The following is a 14561-nucleotide window of genomic DNA, read 5'->3' as shown; positions in this document are numbered from 1 at the left end:
AATGTCTGACCATTTTATCTCCCCACCCATCTGCTTTTGGGTTTTCCCACCTACAAATCTTCAAAAAGTAGATGAAAACAGAGGACCTTGAGCAGTTGTTTTTAAAAGCCAGTTTTTCTAATTGGTAAATTTAGTAGCGTGTTGCTATTAAAGTGGGAGTTGGTGTAATAATTTCTGTAGGTTTCCTTCATTGCTACAAAAAATGCGCGTTATCCAGAAGCTCTCCTTCAGTAGGAAGAAAAAAAATCAGACGAGATGCTTTGGTTATGATTGTTCAACTTCATGTTAGCTTGCCGAAGGCAGCCCCTTTAGGTGATGGGAGGGTTCCTTCAGGAGTTCTCTCCCAGTAAAATGGATGTCTTTTGTGCAATGGCTTGTATGGAGTAGCTTAGGTTTCCTGTGACGTTGAGTAATTGGAAGAATGTTATGCTCTTCTAACAGGAAAGATGAACTCCAAGGGGCTAGTCAGTTTGGAAAGTGAAATTGGTTGTGTTTCTGCTTTGTTCTGTTATCCTGTGGAGTTACTGAAGTTTTCTTCCTCTCTTCCCAAAACACTGACGAGCAGTAGAGTGGAACTTCCTTTGCTTGTTATCTATGTACTTCCAACCCTCTCTAGTTGGCATGTTACTTTTAGAACTTGAAATCCCAAATGTGTCTGTAAATTATTTCTATTCATAAACTTGTTCTGTCACAATCTGATGCTTCCATTCTGTAGTTTTCTGTCCTGATGTTAGCAGTGTCTGACTTATGAAGAAGCAGTTCTGTCTGGATGCTGTCTCTGTGCCAGTTGCATGACAGGCTGTGTGGAGAAACTAAACCTAACTGAAATTGAAACTCAGGTGGTTATTAAAAAAAGAATTCATTTGAATTGTTTTTCAGGTCCAGTTTATACTCATCATTTGGAAAGCTAATATCCCTATATTAGGGAAGGAATTTTTTTAAAGGGCTTGATCTTGCCTGTCAGAGAAGGGTGTGAATCCTACTTTGGTGACAGTACAGACGTAAAAATACCTGTGAAAGTCTGCCCTGAAAGGAAGTGTTAGAAGTTTGGAGGGATAGGAATTGTAAGAAGTTTTGTGTTATTGAATAGTTTCTTGTTTTCTATGTGTTTGGTTTTGTGCAAGTTAAGAGGATAACAGACATGCCTTTTACTCTTGAAATAGTGTTTTGGACATTGATTGTAATGCTTGGGTTCTGTCTTGATTGAAGTATTTTTCACGTGTTTTATTTCACTAGATGGTTTTACGGCTTTGATTTAAATGTAATCAGGTAACTTATTGCAAAGCTTGAATTGCTAAAAGCTGGTTCATGTTTCTGGTTTTGAACCATTCTTCATTTGTAATTTTATCTAGTTAAAACCTTTGTTTTGTTCTTCTACTGGGTTCTTTTGAGAGTGCCCCATTAGGGTCTTACCTATCCATCCTTGTTTGAGGGGAAGAGGGTATTTTGTGTGTAAGTTGCTCTATGTATTTCTGTCATAGCAGTGCTCTACCACAGAGTGATAGACCTGACCTTCAGGTCACTTACATTTCCTGTCTGATTCAAGAAATGTTCCCTTACTCCACTAATGAAGTGGATGTGTAGGCAGTTCAGATTAGTAAGGGCATTACTACTGCTTCTGCTATGTGAGCATTTCACTTGAAATGTTTAGTTCCAGTTGTAATTTTCTGTGACTTGGCTTACTCTTTCAGCAAGTGCAAAGCTCTCTGCTATTATTGGCTTTATCAGTTTAACCTCTGTGAAGAAGATTCAATGGCAATATTTTACAAAGACAAGCATAACTTGCCAGAATCTCCTTAACTTCCTCTAAGTAGAGCAATAAGAAATTTCATAACAATAAATTTCTGTTCAAAGTTGAAGAGATTGAAGATGTCACCTTCAAATTGTGAAATTAGATTAAGAAAATAAAAGCATCAGATATTTCTTAGTGTTAGCACATTCAGTCTCTCATTTTAGGTAGATAGTCAGTGTTCTTGGTTGTCTTTCTGTTTTTCTGTAGCTGTTTGATTCAACAGGTAATTGTATCCATACTGTTCAGTCTGTGACTAAGCATACCATATGATCAAGTACATGAATCCATTCAAAGGGTAGTGTGAGTTCCAGTCCTTGCCTTTCTCTTCTTTGGTAAACTAAGGAAAAAAAAAAGAATAATTGCTTATTTTACACCAGAGTATGAGAGCAATGTTTGTTTATGAGGGAAGAATGAAGCAGTGAGTCTAAGTTTCTGGAGTGGCATGGGGAGTTTCTTGCAGAAATAGCAACATAATGCTGGTGTCTTGAAATAGGCATCTTAAAATACTATGCAGTTAAGTGCAAAGAAAAATAATCAATAATAGTCCTTGGAAAGAATGCAGTGGACACCACTGGCAAAATGTAGTTTGGGTATGCTTGAGTTCAGTAATGCTCTACCAGTCAGTAGAATGGCACTAGAAAGTGTTGTACAGTAAATTCTTGTTTTTAAAGACCCAGCTGAAATTTACTTAAACTAAATTTCCTGTTTGGGAAAGGTTGATTAACTTTCACTTGTGAACTTGTGGATATGGAAAGATACTAGATATCATCGGTATAGCCTTAAACTAGACCAGGCACTACAGTTTCAGTGGTAGAGATGTACACAGTTGATACTGTGAATTCTGGATTCTTCGAAAGAATGTTATTAAAACTTAATTCTGTTTGTTTACTTCTAGTAGTTATCTTATATATGCTAACTATCTGCTAATAGTTATCTTTGCAAATCTAAAAACTGGTCACAGTTCAATACTAATGCTGATATCTAGCTGTTCTTTCAAATATTAGAATGTTAATGATGCAGTTGTTCTTACAGAGGAAAGGTAGAATATTTGCAATGTCTGTGTCCATACTTATACAGCTACTTATATAGCAGGTATTCCTTTTCAATTTGTGTTCTATAGTATTAACAGTCAAACTAAAAGCAGAGTTAGTCACTTGACCTTCTTCTGAACTGAAGATGCATGCGTTTCATGGCATTAGAATAAAACCTTGGGGAATTTCCTCTGCTTTTGTAGTTGTTAGATGCGGGGAGTACCTGAACAGCCCTGTCTGATGCTACTTGTAAACTAGAATGTTTCCTGAGCTCATGTCATGCATGGTGAGAGATACACAACTTTCACCATTCTGGTACTGACAGCCTCTGCTTCCCCTGGATGCAGAAAAGTCAAGTTGTTTTCTATTGTGTATATAAAAGGTAGAATCATTTGAGACTACCTTTGCTTTCTATTATAATCCTTTTATGATATTCCTTGTTTTCTTCTTCTTTACTGTGAACTGGACTTCTGTCTGTTCTTCCTTGTGTGCAATTTCTTGCATACGTGATGAAATTAAGTGGAAGTCGTGAGGTGAGGAGAGGAAGAAAAACTTTGGATGAATATGAAGAGAAGTAGGAAAGGCAGTGAAAGAAAGTGATTGCCAGGAAGAGCAAGTAGAAGTTGTACTTGATGACTTGTAGCTATGATTAAGCCATGTATGTTTTTGCATTGTATTGCAGATGAAGCCTTGTACTTCTCTTATGCAATGGTACTAACACCACCTTTCTTTGGCTGGTTCTTCTGCACTTGTTTATCTGTCCCCTCCCAAAGAACATTAATGTGCTGATGAACTGTGTGTCAGTCTTCCTGGTTGTTGCCTACTGGTACAGTTATACAGGATTTTGATCTTCATTCTGTAGTCATGAGGCCATACATTCCTTCCTGTTACATGTTTTCTTTTATTCATGTTTCTCAACATGTCACAGCAAATAACATGAGCATGCTCCTTCTTCTTGTGCAGGATCACACGGCCACCTTGTGCCAGATGGAGAATCTCCCAAATGATGTTTCTCTTGACTCAGTCTAGGGTTGCATGCAGGTGGTTGGTGTCAGGTTAGTCTGTGATGGCAGAACTGGGGGGCTTTGCTGTGAGGTTCAGCTGAGGATCTGGCAGGTGTCAGTCTCACCTGGATCAAGTAATGGCTGCTGATTTGTTCGGGGAGACCTTGAGGAATTTGGTTTTTGGCATCTTAGGTGTTGCTTGAGCATCTGGCTTTGAGTTAGTTTGGTGTGCTTGCCTGTCAACCTGACCTGAGCTTCTCGGGTCTTTGCCTCTCCTGTAACCTGAAATGGGAAAGTATTACCCCTGTAAGGAGCAGCTGGGCTAAGCTGTGAGCATGTGGCATTCTGCTGCAGGTCCCTTGGCAGAGCAGCGTGGAGGGGGAGAGGAGCCCTCTGTTTCTGCCATGGAGAGAGCCTTGTTGGAGGGGGCTGGTCTTGCACCCCAGACAGTGCCACTGGCTGATGCTTGAGAAAGCATCAGAGATCCTTGTGCTGAGCCAACTTGATGAATAATTTGAAAAAGTCAGAAGCTTCACATAAAGTTTGTGTTCAGCTTTGTTGCAAATATAAATGTTGGTTTGGTGAAACCTCATCTGTGAGTTTCATTAGAAAGTTGTCTTGGGTGACATAGCAAAAGTGTCCTTTTAAAGTCTAGGTTTGAGTTTCTTACTCCGTAGTCAGGACAGAGCTGGCTCACAAGGCCAGTGTTATTCTGAACCCTTTGATATCAGTATGTGAAGTCTCCAATTGTCTTGATTTCTTCCTGTGGCACCAAGTTGTGAAAATGTGCCTTCAGCCTTTAATTCTGAATGTTCAGTTTGTTTTTTAAGGCTGATAGGAGCATAAGTTACAGAAGTCAAATGGGGCTGGTGATAGTAATAGCCAGCTTGTCTGTGCTTTGGTGTATTCTCAGGTGTCAGCTGACTTTGGGAGCTGTGATTGTTAATGAACTTGAAAGCTTTGCTTAGAAATTTATGGTTTTGGGGATGTCCTTGCTTTCAAAACTCTCTCTGGAGTTTTGAGATTCCCTCAGAGGGATAAGGCTATCTTACAGGAAAACATAGCTTGTTTTCTTAAGGGACTAGTTCTCACTGTCAGCCTTCACTAAGCCTTGAAAACCTGCTCGTCAATTTGAGGCAGTAGTGATGATGGGGAATATTTCTGAAAGTGTGTTTGCTGACTCCTTAATGCTTTTCTTTTCCCTTTGCCTTTGGCTTAACTTGCACATAAGATCTTACTAGTCTGAGGGAGAAGAAGGAAGGCTTTGGGTCTTACCTGTCATGGTTTTGGCAGCAACTGCTTCATTGGTCACCATAGGTGTATTCATTGTGGTTGAGACATGGCAGTGGAAAGGAAAGCTTTTAGTTCTGCTTGATCATTACATAGTTTGTTTTTCTGCCATGTGTAGAGATTCTTTTCATTGCTCTCTAATGAATTACTGCTGTGTGATTATGGTTATTGCTTATGTGTGGAGGAGGGGGTCTGTCCTGAAGTGAATTCACTTGTGCATATCAGATGTCTAAAGTGGCAGGTTCTTTAGTGAATTTTGTATTCCTTTTCCTGTAGCTTGAGTTTGATCCTGCCTTATTTTGTAAATGCAAACTGAAGGCTATTATAATGGATTGAAGGTTGTTACAGCCTGAAAAAGAGAAGTGTGACTAATTGCAGGTAATCTCAGAGCATGTTGGTTACTTCTAGTGCAGGTTTAAGAAGCTTGGTGAGCAGAAACAAGGTGTTTCTGCTAGGGGAGGATGCTTTGAAAATAAATGTAGAAGTGATTAGAAACAGGCCTACCATGGAGTTATGTTCTTCTTTGAATGCAGGAAAATGCTTTGAATCAATGAGCATCAAGGAGACTGGACATTGTCTAGTCAAATGCTAATTTGAGTTGAAACAACACAGCTCTTTAAAGTACTTTTGTGCCATTGTTTTTGAGTTATGGTTCCTTGAAGATCCTGCCTGAGTAATAGTGAGAACTTGGTAATCTTAAGAAAAATCTCCAGTTTTTCTGGTCCTCTATGTCTAGTTCTTTTGGTCCTAGAAGGCCAAATTTCCATGGAAAATAAATGGTAATGCAAGGAATGGAAAAAAATGTCAGAGGACAAACAACTTCTTTAGCAAGTTTGCTTCTTGTTATTTAGGTTCTGGGTGTTCCAAGACAACAAATGATATATTCTGGTGTGCTAGAACTGTTGAATATGAATATGGCTTTTATGAATCTCTTTCCCCTGTGGGTGAATGGTTCAGTAGATTTGTTTTGTTTGCAGAATTTCTATCTGTCCTCTCTTTTGACCTCTAGTACTGCAAATGAATTGGTGTGACAGTGGGGTGTTACGTATGACTGGGGTGTGTTGTTAAATTGAAAGTGTTTGTGTACTGATAATGCAGACATGCATTGTTATGCTTGTCTGGAGACAAGCTGTAGGAGTGCTAGCAATTGGGTAGGAAATTTTTGGGATAAACTGCTGATATGAATGAAGATGGTATCTGTCTCCATTTGGAGTCTGAAGAAGTGCAGGGAGAACTCAAGTCTGGAAGAATTATGTAGTCCATGGTACAAATTAGCGAAATTTGTAGAATTCACAAAGGTGAAGTGAGAAATCTGTTAAAAATATTTTGTAGAGAAATAATCAGGCCACTTCCATCCTGTCAAATCTCAAAGGTTGCGAAGTTGGCTTTGTTGTATTTACTGGAAGTGTCGAGATGGTAATGTTGTGTGATGAGTAAATCTGTGAACATGAAGGAGCACTGTTCATCACAGCCAGCTCATGGCTGTGATCGCTCTTGCTTCTCTGAAGTATAAATTTGCCTTATACATTGAGAATTTAAACTATCTTACTTAAACACCTTACCATTTTAATTCCTAGATGGGAATGATGAGCAATCCCAGCCCTTATGGCCAGCCCTATAGTCAAAATACTGGGCAGCAGATTGGAGCCAGTGGACTTGGCCCTCAGATGCAGAATAAAGCTGGACTGCAGAACAGCTTACCACAGTTTCCAATGGACAAAAAGCCAGTTCCTGGGGCAGGAATGCCTAACATGGTAAGTAGAATGAAAGGTGTATTCTTAAAATATTGTGGTAAAGAGGAGCAATATGCTCTGGTCTTGCCACATTGTAAGTTTTTTGCAGCTGTATTACCCAGGGTGAATATGTTCTTGGAATCTACACAGAACGCACTTGTTTCAAACCCTAAGACTGATATGAGGGAGAGGGCTGAGTTGTGCTTTCTGTGTTGATAAACTGCATCTCCACTCTTTGGCCTTCAAACCCTGTTAACAGGGAAAATGGAATGGAGCTCCTTGGCTGAAATGAGCTTTGCAATCTGTTTGGACATCTCTGCTCTCCTGTCCCATCCTTTCTTTTGCTGTTGCTGTATTGGGCCCCTTCTCCTCAGATTATCTCTGTCTGGAGAGTTGTTTTCCTGCTTGTACTTGCTGATGCTTTTGGTAAAGAGAGGAGTCCCTTTTCAAACAGTTATTACCTGTGATAGGGCTTAGAAACCCCAGCTGTGGGTTCGTTCTTGTGAATTACAGGAACATGCAACAGTCCTGATGCTGGAGGTGTTTCCCTGGCAACTGTAGTAGCCTTGGTACCTTTCCCTTTTGCCTCCACTCTTATTGCAGCAGGACTTAAGGAAAGGGGAAGTAAGAATGGTGGGAAAAGTGGATGACCCAAGCTTGTAAAGCCCGTCCCTCACCCTATGCCTTAACGTTAGATTCCCTGGCTTGAGCTTAAAGCTGATGCTTCATTTTCAAAGTTTAAATTGGTTAGGGGTATGACATGCAACATGTCTTACTGGTTGTTTTTTTCCTTTTTTTTTTAATTTAGGAAACAAGTTCATTTTTGTGAATATAGGTTGTGTTTTTCCCTGCTTTGAATTTCACTCCCACACACCCCAATAGATGGAGGGTCCATCTATTGACCTTACTAACTGTTGCTGAAAAACCATTTCCAGTTAACATTAGTATCTTTAAATTAAGAAGAGCTCCATCCTGTGAATTTTATTTAATGGTTTTTTAAGTTGAGCGTGAAGCATTGGAAGACAAGCAAACCAGTTGGTTGTATGAATCAATAAAAAAGCAGCCAAAACTTTTTCAGAACCCCAGCTGTCAAGTTTGTGTTCAGTGCAGAGCATACAACTTTTGAAGCGGGTTCCCAGCTGAACGTAGGAACTTAAGTTGTTGCTGTCTCAGCTGTTGTTTAGAATGCCAGGCTGCAAACAAGGCAGTTACAGTGATATTGGAACATGCACAGACCCTGAGAGCCTGACTAATTAGTGAAGTCACCTTGTAAAATGAAAGGTTAATACTAGTAGTCAAGAACTATAGGAGAACTGGGCTTTAGAAATACAGGTAGCTGGGGTCTAAAGATCTGGAGATCTCCAGAAACATCCTGTGGAACCTGAAGGGTCAGTTAGAAAATTAAGTCTGTTAAACTGTAGTGATACAAGCAGCACAGAGTACCTGAGCCTCTCTTATTTGAGTATTCCTCAAATGTCCCCTGAAAGGAATACAAAGAGTTCTGAACAAATAAACAGAAGCAGAGAAGACGAACTAGATGTTGCCATACCTGACATTAGTTCTGTAGTGTTTATTATCCTGAAGCTGTTCTTCATCTCTAGCAGAGACTAGGAGATGCTTGTTTTGATTGCTTATGTGCAAGTTTGTGGATGGAAAAAGGTTAAAAGCTTCTCAGAACTTGCCTTTCATTCTCTTTTTCTAGGAGCAGTCAACTTGAGATTCCCTCTACTGTGAGGGAAAACCCTATTCATTCTAAAATGTACTTTCTTCCATTAATGCAAGAATTGCGGATGCAACTTTTAGCATCCAAAATGACGTTTGAGATCTAAATGCTATTAATATTTTCTGGTTGGTCTAGCACTGCAAATTAACCTGTGAGCATGTGCAAAGGTCTGCTGGCTATTGATAAGGCAAGAGCTAGGACTAATAGAGTGATATGAGGAGGAAATGGTGGCTGGCAAGAGAATTGCTAAGACTGTTGCTAAGGGGCATTTTTAATGAGTCCTCCAGAGCTACACATAGGCGGGCTGTTTCCTTAATCAGAAAATGTTGTAGTAGTTGTTTCTCCTATTGGACTTTCTCTTATATTGCTTGTTGACTTGCTAAATGAATTATTTTCAAAAATAGATTTATTTCCAGGAATTTCTTTTTCACCTTCTTCAGGGCCAGCAGCAGGCTCCCCAGGTGCAGCAAGCTGGGATGGGGCCAGCAGCTTCTCAAGGAATGGGGTCTGGAGCACCGACAGCAGATCCAGAAAAGCGCAAACTCATTCAGCAGCAGCTCGTTCTCCTCTTGCATGCTCACAAGTGTCAGCGCCGAGAACAGGCCAACGGGGAGGTGCGACAGTGCAACCTCCCGCACTGCCGAACCATGAAGAATGTCTTGAACCACATGACACACTGTCAGGCTGGCAAATCTTGCCAAGGTAAGTGGGGGAGTGGTTATGTAAATACGGTCAGTGTTTTAGGGAGGAGAAGGGCTCCTAGAAAGAGATGGACTAGCAGGTGACTTGGGAAGTAAGTTAAAGAAATTCTGTCTTATTTGCTTAAGACAGGGAATTGTAAACGACTTCTGAGTCTCTAAAGTTTAGGCAAGTTAGAGGGGACAAGATACAACAAAGAGATGAGTAAAAATCTTTTGCCTAACTTCATAACTCATGGTAAAATCATTTGGATTCTGCCTTTTTTTAAAGGTAGGTATAAACCAGGAATCTGCAAATAGGAGTCTGCCTGTCTTCCTTAAACTGAAGAGATGAATCTCAAGCAATACCAAGCCATGAATTTGACTGCTGCTGGGCACTTGCAACCTCTCTCTATCCTACTGAAATGTAATCTCCCTTTTTGATAGCCTTGGCTTGTCTGGATTGTGCCAGTTGTTGACATCTCGGTTGCTTGGCTCAGTCTGTCTGATACCTGAGCTAGATGGAGTTATCCTTCAAGCTGCGGAGACATAGGCTTGAGTGTATCACATGGGGTTTTTGAGTAGGCTTTGGTTGAGCCAATAGTGCTAGAAGAAATCTGGCTACATTTTCAGGGCTAGTTAGTGCTGAACTATTTCCAATAATACTTTATTGACTTTTGTTGATATAGGTGTGTGCCCTGAGAGAAAATGCTGCTCTCTACCCAGTTTGTGATGAGCGTGTGGAGATAGTGGGTGCACTTTGTAAATGCTTTTCATTTCTTCTCTTTGTCAGTGGCACATTGTGCGTCTTCCCGACAAATCATCTCACACTGGAAGAATTGTACAAGACATGATTGTCCTGTATGTTTGCCTCTCAAAAATGCTGGGGACAAAAGAAATCAGCAATGTAAGTCTACTGGGGAATTCTGTGTGTTGAATAAACCATAAAATGCGTGTTGGGAGTTAAAACTTTCTTGAACCCAGATGGTAGTGGTGATGCTCTCAAACCTGGGAACATGTTAATGGGATTTTTCTCTTGTTTTAATCTCAGAGTATTTTTCTGGCTCTGATTGCTAGTGTTTATGAAAGCTTTCTAACTTTACTGTATTTTTCTATCAAGAAGAAAGGTAAGGGTAAGGGTGAGCAAATCATAGCTCTCTCAGCCAAATGGTTGGCTTTTCATTGCTACTTCTTCCAGCTGGACGGTTTCTGGAGACAGTTTGCGCACGCACACACGTCGTGTCGTTTCAGCCCTGACACTTGGTTCTGTCTTCAGTCTTTGTTTGCATCAGATGTCACTTCCCCTTTCTCTTTGCGTCCCCTTGGTCTCCCTGACAAAATGTTTTGCAAAATTGTTGTCATTTTGTTACCTGTGTGGGGTTTTTCTCCTCCCTACTTTAATGTTACTGTAGCCTCTTCTCATGACTAATGTGAGCTATTTCTTGGTTTAAGAAAACTAAAAAAAAAAAACGAAAAAGGGCAGTAAAGGTGTTGCAATGGCTGGTGGAAAACTTTATGTACAGTTCTGCCTTTAACCTCTGTGACATGCTGTGCCTCTGTTTCCACTTTGAAGCAAGCAGATGTGTCCTAAATACTTGAGTGGGATTTCCTCTGAGCAGCCCAAAGGGAAAACAGCATGTTGGATTGGCTGGTTGGGTCAGAGCTTGTCTCTCTGTTTCGTGACAGGTTTTTTAGATCTGTTCTGTGCATGCTTCAGAAGGAGTTTTAGTTCTGAGCAGCCAGTGCGCTCTGTCTGTCCCTGTTCTGGTGGGCCTCTCCGGCTGCCTTCTGCTCTTCTCTCTAACTCGGTGTCTCTCTCGCAGCGCTGCTGGGCGGAGCTGCAGTGGGACTTGCCAATACCGGCTCTGTGGGCGTGGGGCAGCAGGCAACGCCCAGCATTAACACTACCAGTCAGATAGACCCCAGCTCCATCGAGAGAGCCTACGCAGCCCTCGGACTGACCTATCAAGGGAACCAGATGCAGACACAGCCCCAGGCTCAAGTGAAGAATCAGCAACAGGGACAGTCGCCCCAGAGCCTGCGCCCTATGAATCCTATGAGTAAGTCTGTCTGTTAGTGTTAAAATGCAAACTACAGGCAACTTCCCCATGCTACATCTAATGCAAATTTTCTCAACCCACTAGCTTAATACTGCTAGATAATTTGCAAAAGGTAGGGCTTTGTGATATTTTAGACTTGAAATAGCAACTTACTCAGTGGAACAGGAACATTAGCGGGCCCAGGTGCCCTTCTCCTGGAAAACAAGTTCTCTGGAAAAACTAGTTTCTTTGTAAAAATGATAATTTTTTCAAGTTTGGTTTTTTGTTTGTTTGTTTGGTTTTGGGGGTTGTTTGTTTTTTGTTTTTGTTGGTTTTTTTTCTTTATAATTGTACTGTAGTGCAAGTTTCAGACTATTGAGTCATTTTTAATTGGATATGCAGGCATTGGAATGCCAGCATTCAGGGGTACTTCCCTGTCACTCAGAGTGCAGCATTTTACATTTTTATCTCGGATATGTAAAGTTTGTTTAAGGAATGAAAAATGGTAAATAACTGACATTCTCCCTGAATCCTGTCATGTGATCTCACAGAGCTCTAAATTGTCTAAGTGGTGTATAGCAACGTCGTAGGACTAGATAACAATTTAAATTCAAAGTGCAGTTAACCAGAACCTGGCTATCAATGGTGTCAAGTGAAGTCATCTTTAACCACCAAATCTAAGTTTGATAGTTTGAGATTACATCACAGGAGTTTTTCTCACTCTTAGCTGTTTGCTTGAGTTGCATAAGTAGATGTGGCTTTTTTTAGCGGAAAAGAGGAAAGAAGAGCTGGTAGTGATTTATCACAAGCTTGAATGGGATTGTAGTGATTGTGCCTCTGTGTCCCATGAGAAGCTTGTGTGCAGAATGAGAGATTGGTGCAGAAACACACACACTGCAGCCTGCAACCAAATGCTACTTTGCTCTGCAAAGGGAATGCTACTCCTGAGTTACTCAGGAAAAGGCTGCTGGGTAGAGTAGACTTGTTAAAGATGACAGGCCCTCACAGATTGCATGTGACTTGCTAAAACTTTACCTTCTAGTGTGTGAAAATAGAGGAAACGGCAAAGGTCCTGAGAGCTTAGTCTTAAAACAATTAGATTAAAATAATATGATTTTCTATTGTGCCTTAGAGTCTTTTCTGAAGCAAAATTTTTCTTATTTTTTTATGTATGTAATTACAGAACAGTGTTTCGCCTGTGCATTCCTTGCAGAACAGTAGACATTCTTTGTGCAATTGCTAAGAAAATCCAATGAAATGGGATTGAAAAAGCTTGTGGAGTGTGAAGAACTGCAGCTTAGTGTAGAAAGGACAAGCATGGAGAGTGTAGATGCTTGACTGTTGCCTCATTATTAGGAGTGGGTAGCTAAGGAGGGAATTACAACAGGTGAGATAGGAATTACCAGGTCATGGTCTACAGGACAACGGGGCTAGTTTAGGAGAAATAGCAGGATTTGATGAGGACTGCTGTGTGAAAAGATGCAGTCCTAAGTAGCTCAAACAAGTGGTGGGTTTTGACAGTTAAAAAAAAGAGAGTTAAGGTGAAGGTTGACTGTTGTCTTGCACGCCAGCATGCTTTCAGATGGCAAAGTGGGTTTGGGAAGAAGAAAAGGAGTAAAGGTAAGGAGATTTGGAACAGATTTATGAAAAATCGGTTAATACTTGGTTGTGATATTAGGGGTATGTATTAGGCTCAATATACTTAATTTCAGTGGGCTTCTCCTGTATGCAGTGTGTAATTTTGCTTAAAATAGAAATTCTGTAGGATTCAAATGTCCTAAATACACGTAAAGCTTGGTAATGGTTTTCATGCTACTTGCAATTTCACAAAATGATCTGTTTGGAAGCTCCAGACAGAAATATACTGCATTTTTCTTTACTAATTGAGAGGTAACTGTAGTGTGTGAAGAAAACACACAGTTTTTATGGTGATTAAGACTGGGTATGATTCAGAAAACCAGATTTTGTTACGCAACAAATTTAGAGGTGTTTCCTGCAAAGGATTGTCAAATTTTCCTTCTTACAAGCATTTGAGTTAGTTGTAGGATCATTAAGTTATGGAGTGGGTGAGAAGGGACCTTGTCTGATGTAGGTGGTAGCTGATATTTTAAGTTTTTGAAGCCTTTGTGAATATCCTAAGATTCTCAATGAAAAAGTACCTGACTGCTTCTAAACAAAAAAGCAGAAGTGGTTGGAATCTTTCATTAAAGGGTCACAGGTAAGGACTCTGGAACATAATATTTGCTGCAAATTGAAATCACTTATTTGTTGATAAATTCAGGAAGATGTGCAGAGGAATAATGGGGTTGATGCTTCACTTGGAGGTCACCAGTGTTGTGCCTTGGGCTTTTTCTAAATTTGTAAAAGAAAGAAGGGGGAAGAGAGCAAGGGGTGATTAAATTCCCTTCACAAAAGTCCAAGTATTTGAAAGTCTAAACCCTTGTTATTGCTGAACAAGGGTTATTACTGATTTTGTTTGATAAATGGGCTCTTCATTTTTTCTGTATTCTGTTTTCTAGGTGCAAATCCAATGGGAGTGAATGGAGGAGTAGGAGTTCAACCTCCTAATCTGCTGCCTGACTCAATGTTACATTCAACCATGAATTCTCAAAAGTAAGTTTGAATCCTTTGTACCCCAATGATTTTGTTTTGATCTCATGGCACTTCTTGCATAAACAGTGGAGTAAATGCCATTGATGGCTATCTCTCCCTTTGGATTTTGTAGCTTTTGTTGCAGTTCTCCAAGTCCTTGGGTAGAACAGCGTGTACTCTTTCACTGTGTTGTTTGGTGTGTGTGTGCAACTATTTCTGCAGTTTGTCCATTGATTAGGGAATGGCTGAACTAGCGCTTTGTCCTAACATTATTCTAAAAGAGGCTATGACTGTAAGATGATTAAGCTGGGGCTAGACTTTTGCACTCAATTCTTGTTCTGTTTTTGAAGCCCCATGATGAGTGAAAGCGCCAATGTTGCTAGTTTGGGAGCCATGCCAACAGCTCAACCATCCAATACCGGAATTCGAAAGCAGTGGCATGAAGACATTACTCAGGATCTCCGAAACCACCTTGTTCATAAATTGTGAGTAGCTAATATCAAAACAACCTCCTGTAGGGTGAGCTGCTGCCCCAGAGGTGTATTGGAGGCAGAGGGGTTGCAGAAGGAAGCCTGACTTGCAGAACTAGAGGGCCAAGGAGTGAATTTTGTCAGGATACATGGAGAAGGGAAAGCAGAAGCCGAAAGATGGAGCTGCATCTGCTGGTTTGGGGCTGTTGT

General features: G+C 40.5%; 1 protein-coding gene across 1 annotated transcript in view; it reads left to right on the top strand.

Annotated features, from left to right (window-relative positions):
- EP300 (E1A binding protein p300) overlaps positions 1 to 14561 on the top strand; it is a 59850-nt gene that overhangs the window by 16622 nt on the left and 28667 nt on the right. The window contains exons 3-8 of the mRNA XM_038155846.1: positions 6695 to 6871; positions 9014 to 9275; positions 10044 to 10157; positions 11074 to 11310; positions 13809 to 13902; positions 14232 to 14366. Coding sequence (XP_038011774.1) covers positions 6695 to 6871; positions 9014 to 9275; positions 10044 to 10157; positions 11074 to 11310; positions 13809 to 13902; positions 14232 to 14366 — 1019 coding nt within the window. The remainder of the gene's footprint in view (positions 1 to 6694; positions 6872 to 9013; positions 9276 to 10043; positions 10158 to 11073; positions 11311 to 13808; positions 13903 to 14231; positions 14367 to 14561) is intronic.

Source organism: Motacilla alba, chromosome 1A (genome assembly GCF_015832195.1).
Source record: "Motacilla alba alba isolate MOTALB_02 chromosome 1A, Motacilla_alba_V1.0_pri, whole genome shotgun sequence".
NCBI classification, from domain to species: domain Eukaryota; kingdom Metazoa; phylum Chordata; class Aves; order Passeriformes; family Motacillidae; genus Motacilla; species Motacilla alba.
Note: the sequence above shows the minus strand (reverse complement) of the source record. Positions and strands in the feature narration are given on the sequence as shown.